Source organism: Rhinolophus sinicus, linkage group LG02 (assembly GCF_036562045.2).
Source record: "Rhinolophus sinicus isolate RSC01 linkage group LG02, ASM3656204v1, whole genome shotgun sequence".
Classification (NCBI taxonomy): Eukaryota; Metazoa; Chordata; class Mammalia; order Chiroptera; family Rhinolophidae; genus Rhinolophus; species Rhinolophus sinicus.
The window spans coordinates 128,918,633-128,943,417 of record NC_133752.1 but is presented as its reverse complement, the minus strand read 5'-3'; the positions used below and the strand labels follow the sequence as shown (position 1 = coordinate 128,943,417).

Below are 24,785 nucleotides of genomic sequence, written 5' to 3'. Positions count from 1 at the left end.
AATATTTTCAAAGGAGCATATATGATTTTGAGGTACAGAAGTAATTTTTCAGATGTGTCTGAGCAGTTCCCTCTTTCTTAGAGCTATTAGCTTGTCAGTTACTATTTTATAACATTGCGCAAAGAGCCTACAAAGGGAAAGTCCTTATATTAAAGAAAGAATATGGTTTAAAGTATTCTTTAAATTCCAATTCTAAATATATGGTTTCATTTCTATAATTATCAACCATAGGATATATAAGGAAATACATTTTCATCTATCTCAGTCTTAAAATTTTTTAGTGAATGTGCTTCACTGTCTTCAAAGTTTATTTTTTCTACAAATCCTCACATTAAAACTTTATGCTCATGTATTTGAATACAGTATATATCTCAGTTAATTTACTCCTAATTTTCTCTCAAGCTATATTCAGTGAATTTTGAGGGAAATAATTCCTGTGTTTTAAACATACCATCTTGTAAAAGAAAAGTACAATTAAGAGGTAAACATTGTCAACTAACACCCATGCCCAAGAAATTTCTTAATTTTTATTCTGTGATTTCTCTCTTTGTATTCCTCCTTGGGTCCTCGGGTATAGTGCTATTAAAAGGACAAATGTGATGTTATAATTAAGCACATTTTTCTCTGTCTTTGGGAATCAAGAGTACTAAATGTTTGACTGTGTAGGAATTTCCACTTATATGTTTGTGTGACTTCAAGACTGAAAGTAAATAAACAAGGGAAGAATCAAAGGTGATTCTAAAATAATTTTCTATAACATTTCTTAATATAGATGAGGAGTTATAAAAATGGACGTAATATGAAAAATTGCCCTTATGTTTTATCTTGATAAACACAGTTTATTCAATTATACTTGTATTAAGTACATTCATTTTAAGAATTCTGTTTTGTGCCTGATTTTTATGTTTTAATGAACCAATCACTGTGCAGTTGGGCATAGTTAATGAACACCATATGGAAATGAAATGTTTTAATGAAAGATGATATTGTTCCTAGAGATCCTTCATATATTACATTAGAACCCTGTGTTCTTTGTCATTGGCGATTTGAAAGCTCAAATGTGACCTTTCCACAAATAAAGAGTCAGCCCCCACTATGGCCAAGAATTACACTAGATGTGTGGCTGAAATACAGTGGTGCTTTACGTTTCAAATTGCCCACACTCTAATAGAGGACCTAGATGTTGAACCAGATAGTAAGGTATGCTAACTCATCTAACAGAGTACAGGTTACACAGATACTGCAGTTAGAGGAAGGCACTGATGAAAGAAATGCCATTTGCATTCAGGAAACTGCAACTATTAATCAAAAAGTGTAGCTAATAGTGTGTTCTGCCTATCGCTGTTTAAAAAAATTTTGAAATATAGTAGCACAGAACAATAACCATTTTATTATTTATACTTGGGGATTTTGTGAGCGTAGGAATCAGGGCATACCTCCACAGGGAGGGTGGAATGGCTGGAGTGTCACCAACTGCTGGGACGCAAAACATCTGTTGCTGGCCAATCCGCTACTAAGGTGACTTCTTCACTCTTGTGTCTGGCAGCTTAGCTGGAATACTGATTACACTTGACCCCTCTAGCTCGGCAGTCTCAGGGATATTGTACTTCTCACAAGGTGACCTACTGTTTGAAGGAATGACAAGCCCACCCCGATTCAAGGGTGGGGCGATTCAAAGGTGGAATGTGGGACAAAGATCTCACCTCTTAATGGAAGGGGCATCAAAGAATTTATAACAGGCCTGTGTTTAAACTGCCACAGGGTATGATGAGAGATAAGACTAGAGAAGTAGGCAGAGGTCAATCTATGGAGGCTCTGGGTGCTATGTCTAGGAGCTGGTACTTATTTCTTGAATGTAAAGGAAAATTGCCTTGGGTGTTTTTGTAGCAGAGGAAAAAATGATACCTTTTGTAACTTAGGAACAGAGGCTTGGTGACAGGGTAGATGTGTTTTGGGGAGAGAAGGGGGTGGAAACTGCAGCTATAGTGGCAAGAGAGTGAGCAGTTTAACGTTATACATATGAAATCTGACTGGGAAAATGGATTTGAGGGCTGTTTGGAGATAAGGGGGAAAGAAAATCATCACCTTCTACTTCTGTTGACTCATTGAATAGTGATATGTTTCAATAAGGAAAAAAAGAATGTCATGGTGGAAACGGATGTAGAGAAAGAGGTGGAGAGAAACAGTTCAGCGTTGGCTTTCAATTAATGTGAGATTTCAGTGGGACTATTTCTAGTGTGTGGCCAGTCAGGGCCAGAGATAAAGACTTAGGAGCACTAGCTTAACCATGTTTTATTGATTGAAACAATAGAAATGGAAGGCATTACTCAAGAAAGTATCAAGCTAGGGCGAAAAGAGAGTGCTCAGAACAAAACTCTGGTGACTGCATTTATGGGTAGAGTGAGCGAACAACAGAATATTCCTTTTGTGTGTTTTTTTTGCAATATATTTAGTGCTATGGTAGCTTGCTTGCCATCTACTTAAAGGGAAATTGATTTTTTTGTTGTTGAAGAATGCCTCATTTTCTGAGACATTTATCCTTGTCTTTCAAATATTAAAGTAAATATATTATATCTTTTAAGCATGTCAAAACTATATTTTTATCTAATCACTATATCACAAAGCATCATTAAATTTTGTTTGAGGCACTTTTTGGATGATGTACAGTGCTGAAAATGATAGGTTCTGGAAGGCTCACCTTTGTGTGTTGCTTTGGGAGTGATGGTTCATGGATGTCCTTTTGGGACAATTCCTGGTGATTCTTATAGGATTGGGACCTGTAGGGACTGGTATTATTGAGTTCTGGAAAGAAGAGTGAGTAGGGAAGTTTGAGAGAGAATAAGACTTAGTTGTACTTACTTTCAAGAAATCATGGTCCCAAAGTAATTATAAATCCAAAGTCTGAGAGCCAGAGTTAAAAGCTCAGCTACCGTACTGAGAGGTCCATGCTTTCGGGTTTTAGAGTAAGAACATACTAATCTCAAAAGTGATAGGTGAGAACCCACAGATGTAGTGTTGGGAAGACTACCAAGCTCAGGAAGGCAGGGTAATTGTAGGGACTGAAGAATAGAGGAAGTTATGTTGTCCCGAATTCACTTGAATATTTATTTACAGAGCCTCCTCTGGGGGCTTAGTGCATTCAGGGGCTCTCAAACATACATCTGAATCCCACTGAATTTTCTTTTTAACTGTTACAAAACTTATTTGCACAAGACATCCTTTTAAGTGATTTGCAATTTGATCCCCATAAAAACCTTGAGATAGGTAAAATTATCATCCTCATTTAACTGATGAAGACACAGGCGCAAACGACAGCTGAGCAGGTATTCAGGTGCAGCAGTCTAGCTCTAGTTTTTGTGCTATTATATTAACCAGTATACCAGATCTTTCCTCTGAGCATTTCAATTTAATAATTCACAAAAAGTAAATATTTTAATGTACTAGTTTTTGCACACCTGCCTAACACTTTCAAGCTTGAAATAAATTCAGTTTCCATTGAATATCAGATTATATTTTCTAGGAAGGGTTTCGAGTTACTAACATGATTTTAAGGGTTATAGGTCCCAGAGTAAAACACTAATCCCCTGCACATTTAAACCTAATTTTTCCAAATTAAATTTTTCTAGCACAATGCCAATACATTAGGTAGTAAATAAATAAATAATTAATTAAAAATCGTTTTAATGATTCATTAATTGGTTGATTACATCAATGAATCTATGCTTATTATAATAAACAAAACAGAAAACTAAATCAAATTTCTCAATACCTTTGTCTATCTGCCATTTTAAAAAACTTAGCAGTGTGAAGTCAATTTCTTGTTTATTCATTTATTTAATATCTAAAAGCATTCATGGACTTTATAAGAGAACTATTATAATAAGATCATAAAGTGATCTTAGTTTATCTCTACTATGAAAATGGATTTAGTCACCAGTGAATATCCATCTTCCTAGGATTTCCTGTAACTTCATTCACCTTTTGACTAGTGATACACCTTAGAAGTAGAGTCTTGATTTTTTCCTCTTCATACACTGTACCAAGAATATTCAATCTTGTTTTCCTGTATCCTGCTTCTATGGAACTTTACCGTGCAACCCAAGCCAGAGGCCCAGGAGCCATACTCCGTTTTCTCAATTTTTTATGTAAATGGTGATAACTTCTCTGATTACCCACTTCTATTTTCTGTGTCTCTGCCTTCATTCAGGCCTTCATCAAGTCTTGCCTGAATTATAGCAGTAATTTCTCATTTGGTCTCTAGGCTTACTAAATATCCCAGCCTTCCTCCTCCTCCAACTTCACCTCTACATAGCTAAATGAAATAGCTCTCTAATCTGATAATTTATTACGTATTCTGCCATTAAAACCCTTGGTATTCCCACTGCAGTCAGGAAAAAGGCTCAGTTCCTTATCAAGCTGCCGGGGCTCTCCAGGTTCTTACTTGGGCAAACAGTAGATGTTAAAAGAATTTTTGTAAAATGAATGAATAAGAACAATATTTGAAATTGTCATAGTAATTAAACATCATCAAGACAATTCAAATATCAACAGTCTCCACTGAGATTTTTTTTTTTTTTTTTTTTTGGAATAAGCTTGTTAGTATCGAATGGAAATAAATGCTATATAGTGTGAGGCTCAGATATTACCATTTGGTGATTTTTAGTGATGCCCATGTGCTTCATGTCTGGATTGAATTTTATTTTTGAGGATGAAGACTAAGGAATAAGATTATATAATTTCTACTTCTGAATGGAAGTTCACTGCTAGAATAACTACAACAGAAATAGAATCTTCTATAAAACTTATGTGCTGAACCATTCAAATCTTCTACCAATATTTTGATGAGAGCTTAGAAAAGAGATGCAAATAAATTTTCACTCTTATTCTAGTTTGTTTGTTTTTTTTTTGTTTTTTTTTAAAGTGTTGCTTGAATGCTGGCCAAGGGTTTTGCAGCTACCATAGGACTAAGCAGAAAAAAGTCCTATGATTGATTGGTCATGTGTGCAATGGGCATGGGAGAGGGAAGTTATAAATGATATGCTATGTTCACTAGCCCTGACTAAAATGCTGCTTGAAAGTTTTAAAGATAGTGTTTACTTGGAAGCTGTTTGAGAAGAGCTGCCTAGATACTAAAATTACCTTCCCTTTTAACATTTTTTTGTTGCCTATTCCAGATTTTTAGGTAAGTGACATGTTGAATGAAATTATTTAATGTTATCTATCTGAATATCTATTGAAAGTAGTATCGATTAAAAGTAGATTTATTTGAGACTGTAAGAGATGATATTCTGTATGAAGTATAAAATTATCATTATAGTGTGTTGGAGATATGTACAGATCCACAGGGCAATGAGTTAATAGTAAAATAAGTATTAAAATATTGCAATTTGTAATCAATTTTCAAGAAGACAATATGGGATAATAGAGCAGAGCACAGATTATAGAAACTAATGGACCAACGTTCAGATTTTAGTACTGCTATTTACAAGTGGTATAACTTATACAGATAACTTAATATTTAAATGCTTCAGTTTCATATTTTTTCATCCAGGAGCAGAGTATCACCTATGCGGGACTATTGTGAGGCATAATGAGAATATAAATGTAAACTGTGTCTGTTGCTTAATAAGGACACATGAAGATGAGTGTCTTTCTGCTCCCTACTTTAATATACTTCTGATAATTCCATTCTTGAAACAATTTCCCTATCTTAAATGATGGTGCTGTAATATACCATTCTTTGATAATATTGCCCTGTAAATATTCATCAATTATTTAGTTAGTAAACACATACCAAACCCATGAGAGGAACTGAGAATGCAAAAAGTGAACATAATATAATTCCTGTTCTACTGAACAATACAATCGGTTCAGGAGACAGACATTTACCCTGAGAAGTATCCATATTAACTTGATAATTTGAGAAGAATAAAGACCTATGCACTAGTGGAGGACAAAGCTAACTCTGGGCTTGACACATGCTTTAACTTAGTTGATGTCTGGCCAAGATTTCAAAGTAGAAGTAAGATTTCCTAATGTGGGGAAGAAAAGGAATGGGGTTTCAGATGAAGGAAACCTCATGAGAAAATCCATGGACCTGTGGGAGAAGAGGCCACAGGCAAGGGGCAGAGATGGGTGACAGTGGAGAACGTGGGGTGGAGGATGTGCAGAGGAGGTGAAGCTGTAAAAGGGGACGAGGAGACATCTTGGAGCACTCTATAAACCAGATCTCAGAGCTTGGATTTACCCTGCAGACAATGGGGAGTCAACAGCAGTTTCAAAGAAAGAAATTGACAACAATTCTGTCTTGGGGAAATTAATTCTGTTGTCTGTGAGGAGAATGATTTGGTTTCCCTGGAAATAAAAATAGACTGATAATAAAGATACTAGTGAAGAGGTATTCTTAGAGTCCATGAAATCAATGACAAAGAGATAAAAAAGAAGTGGGTAGTGATTAAGACACCTCCATATTGTTCCATGGAGAAAGTGTTGCTGGCACTAAATTGAAAGGGCAAAGTCAAAAAGAGAGAAGATGGTTTGAAAGAAGGAACAGGAGTTAAGGTGTGAACATTTCTGGAATATCTGGGAGAACTGTAGGTGATAGATCCAGGTGGAGTATCCAGGAGGGATCTCCATGATACTTACAAAAGAGGCTCTGAGTTTAGGATTGAGATTTGAGTATAAAATATAGATCTGATATAAACGGAATGGTGGGATAAATTAGTTGATGTCTAGGATTGTGATTTTGAAAATATTCATGGTCATAATACAAAATGTGGGGGGTGGGGATAGTGAGTGGACTTGTATTTGGGAAGTAGGGGGAGTAGCTGGAGCAGCAGTGGTTGCGTTGAGAAAGGTAAGTGCGATGAGGATTTCTAGAAGAAAGGAGTCAACAGTATCTAAAGCAGCAGCAGGATACGGTACAAGACGAAGCGTGTCTTGAGATATTTAGACTCTGCTGATTACGCTGTTCGACTTTTCAAACTACATGTTTGTTTGTTTATTTGTTTTCCTCCAAGTTTGTACATTTGTGGGTATTCTGTACAGTACCGCTCCTTCAGTTTTATTATGCCTAGGAATTACCTGGGGATTCTGTTCAAATGCAGATTCTGATTCATAGGTCTGAGATGAGACATGAGATGGAGTATTTCTAACAAGCCCCAGGTGGTGCCTCTTTTGTTGGTCTATGGAGAACACTTTGAGTAGCGAGGCTCTAGTGGTTAGTAAAAATGGGTGATCGCAATTCAGTATGTTTACTCTGAGAAGCTTTCTTTCCTTGTAATTAATGGATATTACAGTTCCACATGGGAATTTGCATGGAAGCTGGATTAGAAAGTTCTGGCAGTTTGGAACCTTCTGTGTATTGAACTCCAGATGAATTGCATCTTTTTTTTCTTTGTAATTAGCTGTCTCTAGTCTCCTCTTCTTCCCGTCCATGTTAGAGGAAATAAAAAACATTCCAGTGATATTCCTCTTTATCAGATAGATGAGCTGATACTTCCTTTAGTAGAACCCACAGTAGGTCTCAGAATATTTATTTCTTCTGTGCTTTTGTTTCTGATATTTTTGCCACTCATTAGCAGGAAAAAGTCTCACTTGATAACATTTCAGGATTAAAAAATATGCAATCTGCAACCAAAATGTTCTTCGATAGATGAATGGATAAAGAAGTTGTGGTATATATACACAATGGAATACTATTCGGCGCTAAGAAAAGATGACACAGGAACGTTTGTGACAACATGAATGGATCTTGAGAGTGTAATGCTGAGCGAAATAAGTCAGGCAGAAAAAGCAGAGAACCATGTGATTTCACTGCTATGTGGTATATAAACCAAAAACAACAAAAGAACAAGACAAACAAATGAGAAACAGAAAGTCATAGACACAGACAATAGTTTAGTGGTTACCAAAGGGTAAGGGGGTGGGGGGTGGGAGATGAGGGTAAGGGGGATCAAATATATGGTGATGGAAGGAGAACTGACTCTGGGTGATGAACACACAGTGGGATTTATAGATGATGTAATACAGAATTGTACACCTGAAATCTATGTAATTTTACTAACAATTGTTAAAAAAAAACACCAATAAATTAAAATATATATATATGCAATCTTCAATCCAGATGTCTGGAAACCCTGTTTACTGGTGTTCTGATTGTATTTATCTACCCTGCTTGCCTCAGAGCTGTGTCTACATGTTCCTGTGTCTGTTTTACTCATAAATTCCGTTAACTGTGCTTACTCACCTGCTTTGTTACTGGTCCATTTGTAAATCTGAAACTCGGGAAATGGTATTACAAGTGCTGTAGGGAAAAAATGCCTTTCTGCTGTGTAGGAAGGCAGAACCAGATTATAAACTAAGAAAAATAAAGGGAGATAGAGGTGTTGTGGGAAGTGTTCAGAGCTTGAGTTTGTGTGATAAATGTGGAAATTGTACGAGGACATAGATGCAGATGGATTTGTGGAGGCGGAATCTGCATGACAGGGTATTGATTGAACATAGTTGATAATTAAAAGAAAAAAAGGAAGAATCAACTAAAGAAAGTCCATAGTACTAAAGAAAATAGTGATAATGAAGAGAAATCAAGAAATTAAAGGATCTGATTAGGAGTTGGGTGGTAACAAGAGGACAATGGTGAGTTAAATATTGATTTTGAAAGTCATAGAAATGGACAATTTTACTCAGTTGAAGTTGATAGCAAGGGGTATGATGCACATATACGTATTAATCCTAGTTTCTAGTACATTTTACTTGAAATCTTAGGAAACAAATTGCTAAGTGAAAGAATTCATATAAGTATTTGAGGAAAGAGGACATAAGAAAAATATTGTCTTTAAGAGAGGGATTAAGGAAAATGACCATTGAAGGAAAGAGAAAATGGACAAGAATGACAGTGGCAAATCAAGTGAGCTTATTTGGTGTGACGGTCTGTAAAACAGAAAGGGAACGTGGCAGAGGGGACAATATGGTGAAATACAAAGATGGTAGAGCATGGTGAGAATGAATACAACTCTTGTGTTCTTCAAGTAACAGTTTCACAAGTGCAAGGGAAGCAGAGCAGAAGCCAAGTTGCAAAAGATTCAAGTACTAGGACTTGGTACAAAAATATAAGCAACAAGTTGAGTTTTCTCTAGTAATAAATTAGAAAACGTACAGGCCATAAAACCAAATTCATTTTGGCCAAGTCAGTTAACCTCCCTTAAATGTTGTTGTTTTTCCACATCTCTACTAGACGTTATGATACTTCTTAAAATCATGGAGGAAAAATGAATGAGGTAGCTTCAATTCCATGAAGGAAAGTACATTGTTTTATTATCATATTTCCTGGTAATATTTGTGCTCAATTTGGAGAGTTACAGGATCAGACACAGTAATGAACCTTTAGGTAGTTCTCTTACTTTTGGATTAACAAAGTGGGCTGAGAAATTCACAAAAGAATTTTCTTCAATCCTGGTGCTTTTGTTTCTAAATTTAAATTTTAAATTCATATCAGATTTCATTGAGACACTTTGGTTTTTATTTTTAAATTATTCTCTGTTGTTATTCTTACTGAGGTAATTTGTTTGGCCAGTTGTAGCCAGTTGACTCAGTGCCCAGTGTACTTGGAAGGCAGAATGGAATACTATATGCAGATAATAACACAGCTCATATCAAATGTGAAAAACAAGTGCTCTGTGAACCTGAAAATCTCCCTAGATATGAAGATTTATTCCTTTCTAACCAGGCGGTTTTAAGAATCTGCCTGCTCCCATCACAGACTGGCTCAATAGTGTTAAGTGTTGACGTAGGAGACATGTCATCATCTTAAGAAATCCACCCCTTGACTAAAATGCCCTCTGCTCAGCAGCAAAGCAACTGTATCAACTGCAGCAGGGCCTCAAGTGGCCCTTCCACCCTGATTCCAACACACCCATGTTGTTTCTGTTTCCTTGGAGGCCTTGGAAACTGTGCATGCACAACAAATGGGTTCATGTAGCATCATCACCATTCACCTGAGAAGTGATTCTCCACTCAGGCATCAGTCAACTCATGACCATCCCAGGGGTTGTGAGCATGTTTCAGGTCTATTGGGTCTCACTATATCCTTCAAAACACCAGTTTCAGAATCCTTAGGTAATTCAGAAATCAATTTAACTTAAAGTACAAATTTTCATTTCGCTTATAAAGTATTCATTGCTTTTCAAAACTTGTTTTAAACATTGCCTTCTTGTGTGTTTTTGATCGAAGATGTTAATCAAAGAATTATAATTCAAGAATGCCCAGAAATTGCCATCACTAGTTGTTCATTCACTTTGTTTTTGAAGAATTTAACTTCACTTTAATCTCAATTTTTGCATCGATCTTTCTTCAGAAAATCATCTCGTATTATTCAGTTCCTCAAAATATTTTAACTAGGGTGAAAGATCAATAAGAAATTATTAGAAGCTAAATATTTTAATCACTTAATTTTCAAAATAATATTTAGTTTAAACAGCACATCAGCAGATTATTAAAGAAAATAATGACTCATTTCAATACTCTTTTTTTTGTTTTACCTTTTTGAGAAAGACAATCTCTCTATTGCATAAGTCAAGCTTTAGCTTTCTTGAAGTTTTCATATTCATTTACAAAGGTCGAATATTTTATAAGATGAAATAAAACTATTTAAGATAATATGAATACCATCACACAGGCTTAATTTTAAAGTCAGTGATGACATACTTTATTACAAGGGTGCACTGCATTATTTCATAATGTGTTCATAATCAAATGCCATGGTATATATGTTGCATTATCATAATTTTCTAATTAATTTATTCTTTATACATGTTTATACATGTTCCAATTGCATTTCATTAACTCATAGTTTTCTTGTAACTTTGTGCTTTCTTTCCATGTTCAAAGAATCTCTTTAATTCAATTTCTCTGTTTCTCCTCATACAGTCTGGCAGCCAGATATGCAACTCAGTCTAATCACAGTGGAATTGCAACCAGTCAAAAAAAGCCTACTAGGTCAGTTAATATCTCTAATTTATTGCTTGTTAGATAATAAAGTAAATGCCCAGTGATATTTTGTCCTATCATTCTAAATTTTTTCAAAAATTACTTCTGGATGAAGAGGTTAGAGGACTGAATTTTTCCAAGAAGATATCCTTATGCCGTCTCAGGGACGAGCGTGTTTGTGTTAAGTCGTTAAAATGGGGTTTGGCTTCTTCTCTTTTAGTTTTGTCATACATAGCGCTGTAACTGGGCTGAAGTACGTAGTAGGCTTAGAGAAAGTCATGGGGGGGAAAAAAAATTCTTCGAAGGCCCCATTCTTTCCAAGTCACAGAATCTGGAAGTTATGCACCAAAATTGTAATCGCATTTTGATATGGGCAGGTATTAATTACTATACATTTTGAAGCAGAATTAAGAAATATTGGCAGATTTTTGTGGGGAAGTTAGCACCAGATCAGCCTGCTCTGTTCTTTTATCTAATAGTTTAATTTTTTGCTAATTTATAACATGTATTTTAAAGATAGTCTGTTCAAATAAATGACAGTATGTTATGTACTGTTGGGAAATATTGGTATCTAAAAGCGTGTTGAAAGTGATTTTCTTTTCAATGTTAAGTTGCTGAAGGAATGGTGATAGGTAGCATGGAACAGCTGAGGGAAGCCACAGCAAGTGTGTTTTGCATCCCTGATTAGTATGTGATTATATCCGCCCTTTCACTCAATGAGGAAGTGACTCCGTGGTGGTGCGCTAGTCACTGCTCTAATAATCGTATTATACAGTGTTTGGCTGCAAGGACTGCTTGTGATGCCGTGACTTGAGGTATGTGATTTTCCCCTTGCCTTAGTTTTCTAAGTTATATTGGTAATTAAAACGATTCTGGAGAGACAAAAGGATATTTAATTAAAATGTAGGAGATATGTTATAAATTAGGATGTGCAGAGAACGGTGACCTGCCATGTACACATGTACAGTAAGCATTTTTTATTACCACTTCTATGACTTATGAATGTAAAATGTATTTTAAGTACTTTGATTTAATAGACTATCTCTCTGTTCTTTTTTTTTTTTTTCCTTATTCTCATTTCTCTTTTTATTACTTTGATGAATGATCTGGAGCTCTGGCTGCCTGTCAAATTAGGGTAATGAGAAGAGCAAATGGATTTTTAAATTTGTTTTAATTTGTTCTTCTGAGAACTAAAGATCACTTGGCTTCATGGGTCACAGCAACGATTAAAATGCATTTTAATTGCTTTCTAGAAAGAGGTCAGTTTTTATTGCAAGCAGGGCAAGTTTTGTGACAAAATTTGTTTATGCATGTGGGTTTAGAACGAACTTTCTTAATCTATGACTGTGTCTATAGGAATAGTTCTCAGAATTATTATGATCGGGACAATTGGCCAAATTAATTAGTTGAGTTTTTTCTGAAGAGTGCAATTACTGCTCCTTAAAATTTCTGGTGTCTGTGGTCCTTGTACTTTTCTTACAACACCTGTAGGTCCATTTGAACAAAAGCTAAAGGTCGGAATCCTTTGGCAAAGATTCTAAGCTTGTGTATGACACAATCTCTAATTAGCAAAATAGCTGACAGGGCGTTTTATTAGCCATATGTATTGAAACTCCAAAATACAGCCAACATTTTGAAACTATTATCTATTCCAAGAAATCAACACTTCTGTTTTTAAGCTGGCATTTGTGCTTCCCTGATGTTCATTCCATCCCACAGTTCCTCTGACTCTTTAAAAAGCATTTATGTTATTTAAGCATTCTCTGTCCTAATAACTTATAGCAATAATGTATCAAGTAATATTATAAATTGAGTTTGAATGTGAATATTGTCACAATGGATTGTGAAATTGTGATATTTGAGGCACCAATATAACAGATATAAACATTCTTTTATTTTAGAGATTTTGTAAAAGGGAACAATAAAAATTCAGGCATGTTTTATAAGTTCTGGATTATTTTGAGTTGCTTTTCTTTGAAAATAGAAATGATCAGAGCAATACACAGTGGCACTCAGATGGTGGCAGCAAATGCTAGCAAAGTGGCTGGCAACCTGTAATATCATGTGCTTCAACTATGTCCTAGCGAGCCAATATCAGTTCCTAATCTCTATTTTTTACTTTATGTGCATTGAGTTAATTATACATATGCAATCTATGTTAGCAGTATGAAATAAAATATAGTAATTGCACATTTGAGGCACAATTCATGAAATAATTGATACTTAAATTTTTAATATAGAAACTATTTAAACAGTGAAATAAATGATCTATAGTCCAAATAAAATAACTGGGGATTATAACTTCCTGTGAAACCCCCTAATTTAAAGGTAGTCTACATTATATTTTCTCATGTCCTGTCCTTCATACACAAAGAATAGCTGAAGCTGTTATCATCATAGGTGTATTTTAAATCATCATTCTGCTAACAGAGTTTCTTCTTCCGAGACCTGCATCCTTTCTTGTCATGTCACTTCTGTGATCAGTTGGCCACACTTGTGAGGTAACCAGCTGAAGCCTAGGTGCTTCCTTTTGGCAAGAGAATGAAAGTTTTTATGTGAGGCAGGTCGGTCACATATGAATTAACTCATGACCTTGGTCTCCACTACATGGCTTAGAGTAGCTAACTAGCTTAGCTAGTCACTAAGTAGTGTTTGCAATTTGTTCACTAACTTTATTCTGCTTGTTATTAATGTACACGTTCATTTAGGATACAGCTGGCTAAGATAAAAACAAATGTCCCATACATTGAAAAGAACAACTTAACAATAAATGCAGATAGCTGATTAGTGCCCTAAGAACATAATAAAGTCAAATGTTATTATTTCCTTTCTTTTCATATAATTGTTACAGTACTTTTAAATCAAAGTTTTATTCATCAGGCGTGTGGTAAGTATGACTTTTTTCAGTTAAAGGTGACTTTATTTCTAATTACTCTATATTATTAGTATTCTTTGGAGCCGTGTTTATTGAAAAGTGAAACAATGTTTTTCTGAAGAGTCTCAAACCTTATATTTATTTATTTGTCACTTAAATCAACACTTTCTGCTAAATAGATTTTAGAACATCATATATTGTGATTTTCCAATTAACTCTTTTCTTCTGAGAACCTCCTGCTCCCCATATTTTCATAATGTACAATAATGATGTAATTTTTCTTATACTATTTCAGGCTTCCAGGTCCCTCTAGGGTGCCAGCTGCAGGCAGCAGCAGCAAGGTCCAGGGAGCCTCTAATTTAAATAGGAGAAGTCAGAGCTTTAACAGCATTGACAAAAACAAGCCTCCAACTTATGCAAATGGCAATGAAAAAGGTAAGTGTTAGCCTGTTACGTCATTATGTCATTAAGTCTAATAGATGTGTATCATAAATGACATGCTATATCTAATGTTTGAGCAGCGTTACAGCTTTTGGAATGGACATGTTATCAGTGGAGTTTCCTGTGTTTTCTAAGTGCTCTCTCCTGGATTCCAGCTTTCTTCAAGGCTTTTCTTATCTAAAGAACATCTTAAGGAAACAGACTCGTTTATTTTAAAGTTATTAATTACATACAGTGTAAAATCTGTTTCTCAAAATAGTTTCTCTTAGATGCATATACATAGCTTTTCCTTTTGTTCTTGTATTTTTATGAACACTTCTCCTGAAATCATAAATCTATATTGAATTTATTTGAATCGTTAGCTTTTGTTAACTTAAGTACCATAGTGTTTTGGGCAGTTAAGTTGGAGCATCAAAATTGGACACATAAACATGATGCGTATTTAATCTTTGTAAGCAACAGGACACAGAAATGTGATAACCTCAGTTTTTCCTAAGGAGACATATTATCCGTCTTTATTTTATTTTACTGAAAGAGTGCACAATGGAAATATTAAAACTCAAAGTTATCAGGAAGAAAGAACGCATAGTAGGAGTCTGTGTTAAAGTCAGATTATATATAAACCGTATGGTGCAGAGCTCTCTGTAATGTGCAAAATATGCAATTAAAGAGACGCTGGCTTGATGCATGTCGCTGTGGATCGTGAGTACAGGTGAGAGAGTATGCAGTTTATATCTAAAACACAAGTGAAGCAAGAACCTACACTGTCGTAAGCAGTGTGCCTGTGTGAGGGATTGGGGCATTCTGCTGGATTTTGAGGTAGCATTTTCAAATCAGTAGAATTTTCACTTCTCTTCACAATATTTATCTCTAGCTCTAATGATACATATAATCCAAAAGTGCCAAATATGCTTAGTTAGTAGAACAGCTGGCAAATTTGGTTTGACTAATTCAATCAGGTAGGAACTCTTTTGCTCAGCTTAGATCGTTTCAAATTGTTTCCTGTAGACTGTCTGATTAGACAACTTTATCTCACACAGACATGAGTTGACAGGGGTAATCCATGAATTAGACACTTTTGTGAAAATGTCCCACCCATTAAAACAAAATTGCACAGACCCTAAATCTCTGAAAGCAAAGCAGTGTGTCTTGATCCCATAAATCTCTCCAGTTCTTGAGCTGAATGGTAAAAGAAAAAAATAATGTGTATTTGTAAGTTAGGAGTTTGTCTTTAAAATATAGAATAAAACCTATGATATAAGAACCTAAAAAGTATTACTAAAGACTTTTACTTTTTCTGGGGAGAAAGGAGACAACAATTCCTCATCAGAAAAACATTTTCCCTCGTTTTGTGATTTTCCTGGAAAGTGTCATATGTATGTGCTATGAAATTCGAAGGGAAACTAAACATGTTTAGACATAGAAGTGTATTGAACAGAATATTCAAATACTCAGCTTACCTACATGATACTACAGTTATATAATGTTTTTGCAAGAAATTACGAACATTGACAGAGACCTAGAAATGCTTTAGATGACCTAACACTTTGATATGTGATGAATCTGAATTTTTCTGTCATGTGAAATAGTGTTTTTTGTTAGTTTCTACTGTTTAAAAGTAAAAATCCAAAGGTAGGCAAACATTCATATTTTTTCATATCCATTGTCTCTTATGTAGGTTTAGGAAGTAGTACAAAATTAGACAGTAGCAATATTTAAAATAACCACAAGATGGAGACAGATGACATACATTTTGAGGGTTTTTTTTTGTGTGTGTGTGTTTTTTGACCATAGAAAGCAGATTTGCTTAGGTCCAAATCTACAGCAAAGGGTAAGAGTTTTCATACTGAGTTAGCTATTACTTTTAATTCCAGCTAATTAAAAATCCAATAATAGTAATAATAATGTGTGTGATCTCACGTTCACAAGTACTTATAATATCTCAAACGTAGACATTAAATGTCTGAAAACTACCCATACCATAAGCATAAATTGTATCATAAGATATAGTACAGCCACCTGGAATTTATTTGACATGCTGCATGGCATTTTTTATTAACATAGAATTACAAATTATGTCAATACATCTAATATCAATGTTTCTAAATTAATCACTGTGCCATGATATTGTGTATTTCCAAAACATTATCTTAAATTATGAAAGGAAACAAAGCAATAATAAACATGACATATGAAATAATTTATAATTTATTATTTAGAATATTCCAGTGGTATATCTCTTTTGGTAAGAAGGTTTTATTTAAACTTTTTGCCATGGAGATTTGTAGTGGTAGCATAACTTAATAAAAACATAAGATTCTAATCTGCTGACAAGTTGATCTCTGTCAAAACTAGTTGGTATACATATCCTGAGTGTGACTAAGAATGGTGAAAATTAAACAAGAATTTTCAAAGGTTACAGTATCATAATGACAGAATTCAGAAAGTACTTACTTGAGAATTCAAATTCTAATCGCTGTTCCTTTTTAGTTATTAGAAATTGTTACCTTTAAAATTAATGAATTGAGATATTTTACTTGAAGGGTTAGCCAGATTATCTGTAATGTACTCCCTGAATGCTTTAAGTAGAAATATACTTTTTACCTTCTTTAACAAGTCTTATTTGAGGAGTTATATGACTCAATTGAAGAATCTCTAGAATTTGTAAAAGATAGTAAAGGTTTATTCACAATTAAAGCAATTTCATTTCCCTGTTAAGAAACATACTGTTGAAGGCACAGTAGCTTTTCACATGTATTGGATTGTAAAATAGCTTATATGCAAGTTGTGTGACATCTAATGAAAGGAAATCATAGAGAATCACAAACTACAATTCAAAATATACATCTAATATTATTTTAATAATAATGCAATTTTAAAAAAAACAGTATGCTCTTTTCACCATTTCATCCAGTGAATTAAAATATCAGTGAATATGGCCATAGAGTATCACTTTCAGAAAAGGCTGCACTAGAAATGTTGTATTAATAGGAAGCAATGCCATCCCGCCATTTTGTCATAATGGAATGTGAGAACAAATTTCTCAGAACATGTGGTGAAATGCAGATAGCATTGTATGTAGATAAGCATTTCTTTTGAGAATCCAAGTTTCTTCTCTTGGGGACCTGCCATTCAGAAACTAACAATGAATAATATGTTCTAACAACAGCATTTATCAATTTAGCCACGCACCCAATGAGAGTACTCTAGGGTACTTGAATACCTGTTCACTGGAAATCAGGATCTTGTGAAAATGATGCCCTGATTCATTTGGACATACAGTTTATATGCCTAATGCAAATTATTATAAGAAATCATTCTTGTTTTATAAAATCTGGGTAATAAGTATGAAAAACGCTAAACAGGTTAGAATTATTAGGAATGTAAATATTCCAGGCTTTGTTTGGAATTTTGTTTCTAAATGATGATCTGTAAACATGTATTACTTGACAGTTTGTTAGCAGAGAGTTGTTTTTCCATGTTGCTAAGAGATAGTACCAGAGGGCGTGTTACCATCTTTGTATTGTTTCTCCCGTGTGATCCGTGCATTGTATCTGTACATCTACTGAAGAGGAGATATCCTTTCTGTTCTTCTGGATCCTAATGAAGTACTTTCTAGTGTGGAAGTGTTTTACTTTCATTGACACTCACCATAGACCTAGTAGGATTGATATTGAGAATTGAGCAACATTTGCAGTTGAACATTTCAGAGCTATAAGGTTTAATGTGAATGTTGCATTAGTCATGGAATTTTGACTGCTAAAACATAGATATCTAGTTCTTCAGTGTTTCACTGCTTTTTAAATTACTGTAAGAGTAATGAACTGAACTGTTTTTATTTTATTTTCAAAGCAATGCAAATATGTTTTACTTATTATATTCCGTTCCTGGAGATTTGGTTATGCATTCTGCCATGACTTTTTGTTTTATTTCCTTAATACTTATATAAGCCTGGAATATAATGTTAACGTGAATATTTCAGGCTAATCTTGGGGATATGCATGAGTTAAGATAATTAGGTGTATATATCAGGTGATATGATTAAATAAATAGACTTGGGAGTATATATTGTTTATTTATGTATAAATGCTTATATAGAGAGGTGTATACATATTATACTTGCTGTACAGAAATTACATACTTTTTTCCCAAACTGGCTGATGAGTGGAAACATCCCTACATTTCACAATACTGTACAAAGTGGCACTGTAACATTGCAAGCGGTAGAAAGCAAGCATGTGCAGAATGGACAAGGCCTCTAGGATCCCTGTAACACCATTCCATGTTTCTGTTGAGTCATCATAATATTGATGGTTGACACACGGCGCAAGGAGTCATTTATGGAGGAGAGTGTGGTGAGGCAGACAAGGGGACAGTGGGTAATAATACATACTTGGATTTGAATGCTGCTTTTTTTTAATGTTCAAAGGTATTTTGGTGTGTTATTCTTAAATGAGAGTCTAAATTAATTATTTAACCCACTATTTGCCATACCTATATTGATTAATCATTTTCTCCCTTCCATAATGTTCTGTGATACTGAAGTTGTCCTGCAATTAGCAGGAAACATGTATAACACTGAGTACAATGCCTGCTCCACAGTGAATACTTTAAAAAAGAATCCTTCTCTTGCCATCCATGTTGTTGTAACTTGGTGTATTGTTACTGTGTTATGACCTTTGGCGTGGAAAGCTGGTTTGCCTTCCATCTGCAACGTACTATTCAGTGAGGAAGAAGAGATAAATAGGCTGAGTGTGTTCCCTGTGTCCTTTCTCAGGCTAATTACACTGTTGGCAACATGGCACTAGGCTCTAAAGATAGCTGAAGTTCCAAGAGAAATCTCCTCATCCAAACTTCCCATATGCCTGTTGTGACTGCCACATTTACCTCCGTCTGTTAATTTTAGAACTAATTAGCATTTTTTCCCATGTCATCAATGTTATTTATTTATTTTTGTTTTTGTTGTGTTTTGGAAAGATGAGATCATTAAAAATTAAGTCTGTGAATTTAGATGTTTTCTAAGCATGAGTTAAAATCTATTCTTACATCAATTCCGAAGGATGGTGCAAGCAGGATACCCAAGGAGAGAGTATATATTTTACTGAGTAGAGAGTGTCTTGTATGATGTTCTCCTCATTTATATACAAACTGAGGAAGAAGTAAATGAGTTACCCAATTAACTTCACTGTTGTGACAGACGTGTGGCTTTCTGGATGGAGAGCCATCACAGCAGAATTTCTGGGTGTGTGGCAAACATAGGAAAAGAAGAGAGTCAAAAGCCTCCAAGTTTTGGAGTCCAATAAATCCAAGTTCCAATTTTGACTTTTGTATTTTCTAAGTTTTACTATATGTATGGATTGAAACATGTTACTTTCTCTTTCTAAGCTTTAGTTTTCTTATTTATAACAAGAGAAATGGTAAGTAGACTGCAGATTAGTATGGGTTTAAATGAGACGCTGTGTATGAAGAGACTGAAACGTGATACCATGTATCAAAGTACTTGGGAAAAGCAGTCGGTTGATAAATTGTATTATTTGATTGTAGTGGAATTGGTGGTGGTGAATATGATAGTGGAAGAAGGAGGGGAAGGCAAGGAGAGAGTATGGAAGAAAATTTTTCTTTGGAGGCCAGAGAAAAGAAGCAGGGCTGTAGGTAGAAATAGGCCTGCAAATGCAAGCTACAAATCCATTGCAGGAATCCCTTTAAATATGTGCATTAGGTATCTGTCCTTTTCCCCATACCCAGATAAGGACTCATGCATAGTCCGAAGCTGAATTACCAACATTCAGAAATATACCAGTGTGATGAGGCTACCTAATATTGAATATATCAATGGCACAGTGACTAGAATGGGTAGTGACACCCACTCTGTAGGTGTCATTTCAGCTGGGGTGGTTGTGAAACCTTTATTGTAAGGAATTCATAGACTCTTTATTCCAGTGCCCTCCTGATGCACAGCGACCTGTGATTTGCCCTCTTAATGAAACCTGGAGTACCTCATTGCTGCTATAGAGAGACAGGCTGGGGACACATTTCGAGTTGAGCTTAGAGAAGTGTCTTATGTGTGTGCTCGTCTGAGAACGATTTTACCGTTTTTGCTGTGACCATGCCAGTGGGTTGGCTGTGGATGTTATAATTTGTAGTCCCTCTTGTCTCATTTTCCAGCATAGTGATGTTGAAATGCCTCTTCTGTACTTGAGCTCTGATAACAGTCTTACCTGGCTAATGTCAGCATGTGAAAAAGCATCCTGACTGCTTCTTTTCTACCCTCTTCTCTCATCCCCAGCAAAGCTCCCGGGCACACAGTAGGAGTCCCCTGACTTCTTAACCTAGTTGCACGTCCATGGAAGAGACATGCTAAATATGTGGCTAAAATGATGAAACAAAGGACATTAGGTGAACCTGATGGGCGTCTTTGGTTTTCTGTGATCCCTCCCCACAAATTGCCAAACATCCTGGTGAATGCGGAACTGGCCAACGTTCTGAACGTTCAAAGAATGCGGAATGTTGATACTGCACAGCTATGGAACATTTAACAAATTTAACCAATTTGGGTACAACACTTCATACGAAACAACACTTTAACACTGATATTGTCAGCCATTGCCTTGATTTTGGAGTCTATTAAACCTTTGCTCCTCAAAACACGGTGTGTGACCAGCAGCATCAGTATCCTCTGGAAGCTTGTTAGCAATGCAGAGTCTCGGGGCCTGTGGCATTTCTGCTGCATCACAGTGTGATGGGTATTCAGCAGGATCCCAGGTGACTTTCATGCATAGTTAGGGTTAAGAACCACAGTGTTAGAGTTAAAATGTCATTCATTCCATGACAATAATAGAGCTTGGGCTCCAGAGTCACACAATGTGAGATCAAACCCTGGCTCCCCCACACTACTCCTCACTAGCTAGGTGCCAGTGCAGGAATCCTTTAGGCGCTCAAGGCTCTCGTTTCCATAAATGGGAGTGAAACATAGGAGCCCTGCCCCCCTCATTGGGCTGTTGTGAACGCTGATGTGAAATAATGCAGTTAAAGAACCTCCAATAAAATACGAGTTGGCATTATTCCATCTGTAGTCATTGTTATATTATTTTCATTGTAGAATAAGAAATCGCACAAATAACTTTTGTTATCAGTGTAGAACAGTGAAGGTGAGTTCAATACGATGCCATCATGTTCCTTTTAACAATAGCCACAGCAGACTGCACTTTGATTTTGGGGGGTTCTACATTTCTCTCCAACTCGGTATCCCAATACACGTATGTACATATTTTAAATGTAAATAAATAGAATACATTTTCACATAGTTCCCTAAAAACACTCTATAAATGTTCCCCATCTTGAATGCCTCCCTCCCTCCCTTGGCTTCTCTGTCTTGATTTTATTTAATATTGCACACCCCTGTGGGCATCTCTGATCTCTTTACCATTTTATTTCCCACTTCCTACTCATTTAATATTTAATATATGCCATTCATCATTATGAATCTTTTCTTTCCTCTGACTAGATTATGCAGTGTCTTGGAGTGCCTTAGAATAGCTACTCAGTAACTATTAACGTGTATAGATTCAAATCCTATAGATTGTAGGAACTGAATAGCATTGGTTAAAATTGTTGGAATAGGAGTAAAATCGTAGCAAAACAGAGCTATATATGTTGGACAAAAATCAACAAAGCAGTGAGGTCATTATATGAAATGCATGGGCATGTATAGAGTTCACTGAACTTGAGCAAATTCATCTTGTTTGGTGGTGTTCACCTTCCAGTTGAATCTAGACAATTGAGAAATAAGGTTCACTCGATATAATTATATTAAAGGCATTAATTTGGCAATCACTGTTTTCTATGTGTATTCAAGGAATAATATCATTAATGAGTCATTGAACTTCTCCGTATACATTTGAGAAATAGTATAATATAGTGGTTGATAGAATTCATTTAGATTCCAGGCTAAGTTCAGTGCTCAGTCTTGTTCCTTACAAATTGTATAACTTTGGTCAAGTTGTTTAACCTCTTTGTGTTTCAGTTTCCTTGTGTGTAAAATGAAGATAGCAATCAGAAAACTGTGTAGTTGTTGGGAGGATTGAGTAAATATATGTCCAATACTTAGTTCAGTGCCTGTCACATAGTAGGTGCTAGGTGCATAGTATAAAACTGTGGGTAATACAGGCATGGTCTTTGCTCTTGTAGGATGTACAAGGTTGTAGAGGGAACAGGCAATAGCAGTGCGGTTATAATGGCTATAATAGAGGAAATATAAGCTGTGGAAGAATGCAGAGGATCCACCTAACCCAGATTTGATGCTAGAATGGTCAGAGGTGAGGGTGGGGATAATGTTTTTGGGGTGTGTGTGTGTGTGTGTGTGTGTGTGTGTGTGTGTGTTCATACAGAGGAAGTGAGACCAAGCTCGAGACTTGACCAATAAATGGGAATTATTCTGATGAAATATTTGGTAGGCATTTCAATCTGTAGGTGCTCGATGTTCTATCTGCTTCTGAGAATGATTCAAATTATGATGAAATGTTATCAGTCTCTGAAAAGATCTGTAAGTCAAATAAATTTGGAATTACCTGTATTGAAAACAGATAGAAGGAAAAGATTGAAATCCATTCACAGGAAGTGGGTGTATTTGAGACATTGGATGTTATGCATCTTGTTGGATTTGTTTGTCTTAAATTAGTCAATACTGCTACTTTTTTTCAGAGCACTTTAGTGTTTGAACATGAACCTAATGGATTTCTACAAATATTCAAGAAATGGACACAATTGCAAACTTTACATGAATACTGAAAAAATCATATGCTCTAAAATTTAAATATACCTTGTAAGGATTTTGACTTTTCAGTGATCTACATTTTAATCTAGAGTATCTACATACAGTCTTATGTTAATTTTTGTCAGTTGAAATGTGGAATTGTGGAAAGGTAGTGAAAATTAGAAGTCAATGTTGGCATACCAATTTGTTTAAGAAAATTTAGTATAAAATGCATGTGTCTATATTATTTTTAATATGTTTCACAAGTCTATTATACTTTAGGCACACTTATTTAAATTGGGCAAGACTAGCATATTGTACCTATTGGCTTGAGTACATATTGTTTATTATGAATTTTCATGTCTTTGAAGAAAACATTTAGAAGTAAAAGCATTGTAGTTTTACATTTATGAATACTTAATGAAATTTAATGGTCTCTAATTCTGGAATATCACAAAAAGGGAATTCTTTATAAAACATTTTCTTTGGGCATTTCATCAAAAACAGTTTTACATCTATTTGGCAATATCTAGTATGTTAACAGTACCAAATGATGCCTCTTTTACATAAATATATAATTTAATAATTTATCATCCCCCCTCTCAAAAAAAAGTATGAAAGAGGGAGGCATTTATGGTAGATGAAATGTAAAGTAAATTACTGTACCAGAATTAAACAGTTCCCAGATGTTAGCATTTATACTGAGGTCTTTTACTCCAGGCTCAGTTCTTTTTTATTCTATACCATGTTATAAAATCTCTTTTACATTCAGTTTTTCATGCTTCAAAATAAGGCTTGTGATCAGACATTAATTAGTGCTAGAACAATCCTATAAAAATCGTATCATAATGAGATTTCTGAGTAAAAATTCATATGTTGTAAAGTACCTATATGACAAAGGCCCTGTTTTCCTATGGTCCCCAAAAAGTAGCCCAATTTTTTATTAGAATTTAAAGTGTGTTCAGATAAGTACAAGAGGCTGTAGGTATGCTGGTTAAGATCACAGGCTCTGGATTCAGTTCATATCCAGGGTAGGTGACCTTGAACAAGTTATGTAGTTTTTCTTGCCTCAGTTTTCTTAATTTGTAAAATGAGGATGATAATATTAATACATACTTTGTAGGGTTGTTATAAGGATTGTATATTGTATGTAATATAGGTACACATATTATGTATATATGTATATTTCTTAGTTGATTATCTGACCCATATAAGCATAAATTTCAATGCTTTTATACAAAGAAAAATAAACATTAACAAAAAGCAAAATCATGATTCATAAGCATATTTGATCAGATAACAATAAGCTAGTCTCCCTGTAGTTAAAGCAATTTCTCAATATTCATTATACAACATATTTTCATAAGGCTATGTGGAATATCAATTTACTGCTATGAGCTATAGCAGTAATTGGAAACAAGTACCAAGAATTGTTTAGGGGGTGGATAGTGTTTTATTCATCTTTGGATATCTGTGACTAGCAAAGTTCACTTGGATAAGAGTAATTTTAGAAGGGAAGATAAAGCAAGTCTTTTCCAAAAATCAGTGCCTCTTGGACATGTTTTGATGGAGGGTACAAAAACAGCCACATCACAAAAATGACTTGCCACCCAGTATGTCTGTTTTAGGTTCACAGAAGAAATACTTGCATGTGTCTGTAGTTAGAAGTACTGAGTGATGTGATATAAACGATGCAAACTAATCAGCCTGTCCTTTACGTCTTTTCTGGAT

At 35.1% G+C, this 24,785-nt stretch overlaps 1 protein-coding gene across 8 annotated transcripts in view; it reads left to right on the top strand.

Annotated features, from left to right (window-relative positions):
* Positions 1-24,785, top strand: part of NAV3 (neuron navigator 3) — a 773,547-nt gene that overhangs the window by 567,163 nt on the left and 181,599 nt on the right. For 7 of the 8 annotated variants that reach the window (XM_074325380.1, XM_019753173.2, XM_019753171.2 and 4 more), the window contains 2 exons: positions 10,927-10,995; positions 14,157-14,296. In XM_074325380.1, the coding sequence (XP_074181481.1) occupies positions 10,927-10,995; positions 14,157-14,296 (209 nt within the window). The remainder of the gene's footprint in view (positions 1-10,926; positions 10,996-14,156; positions 14,297-24,785) is intronic. The other variant, XM_074325379.1, reaches the window with a different exon arrangement.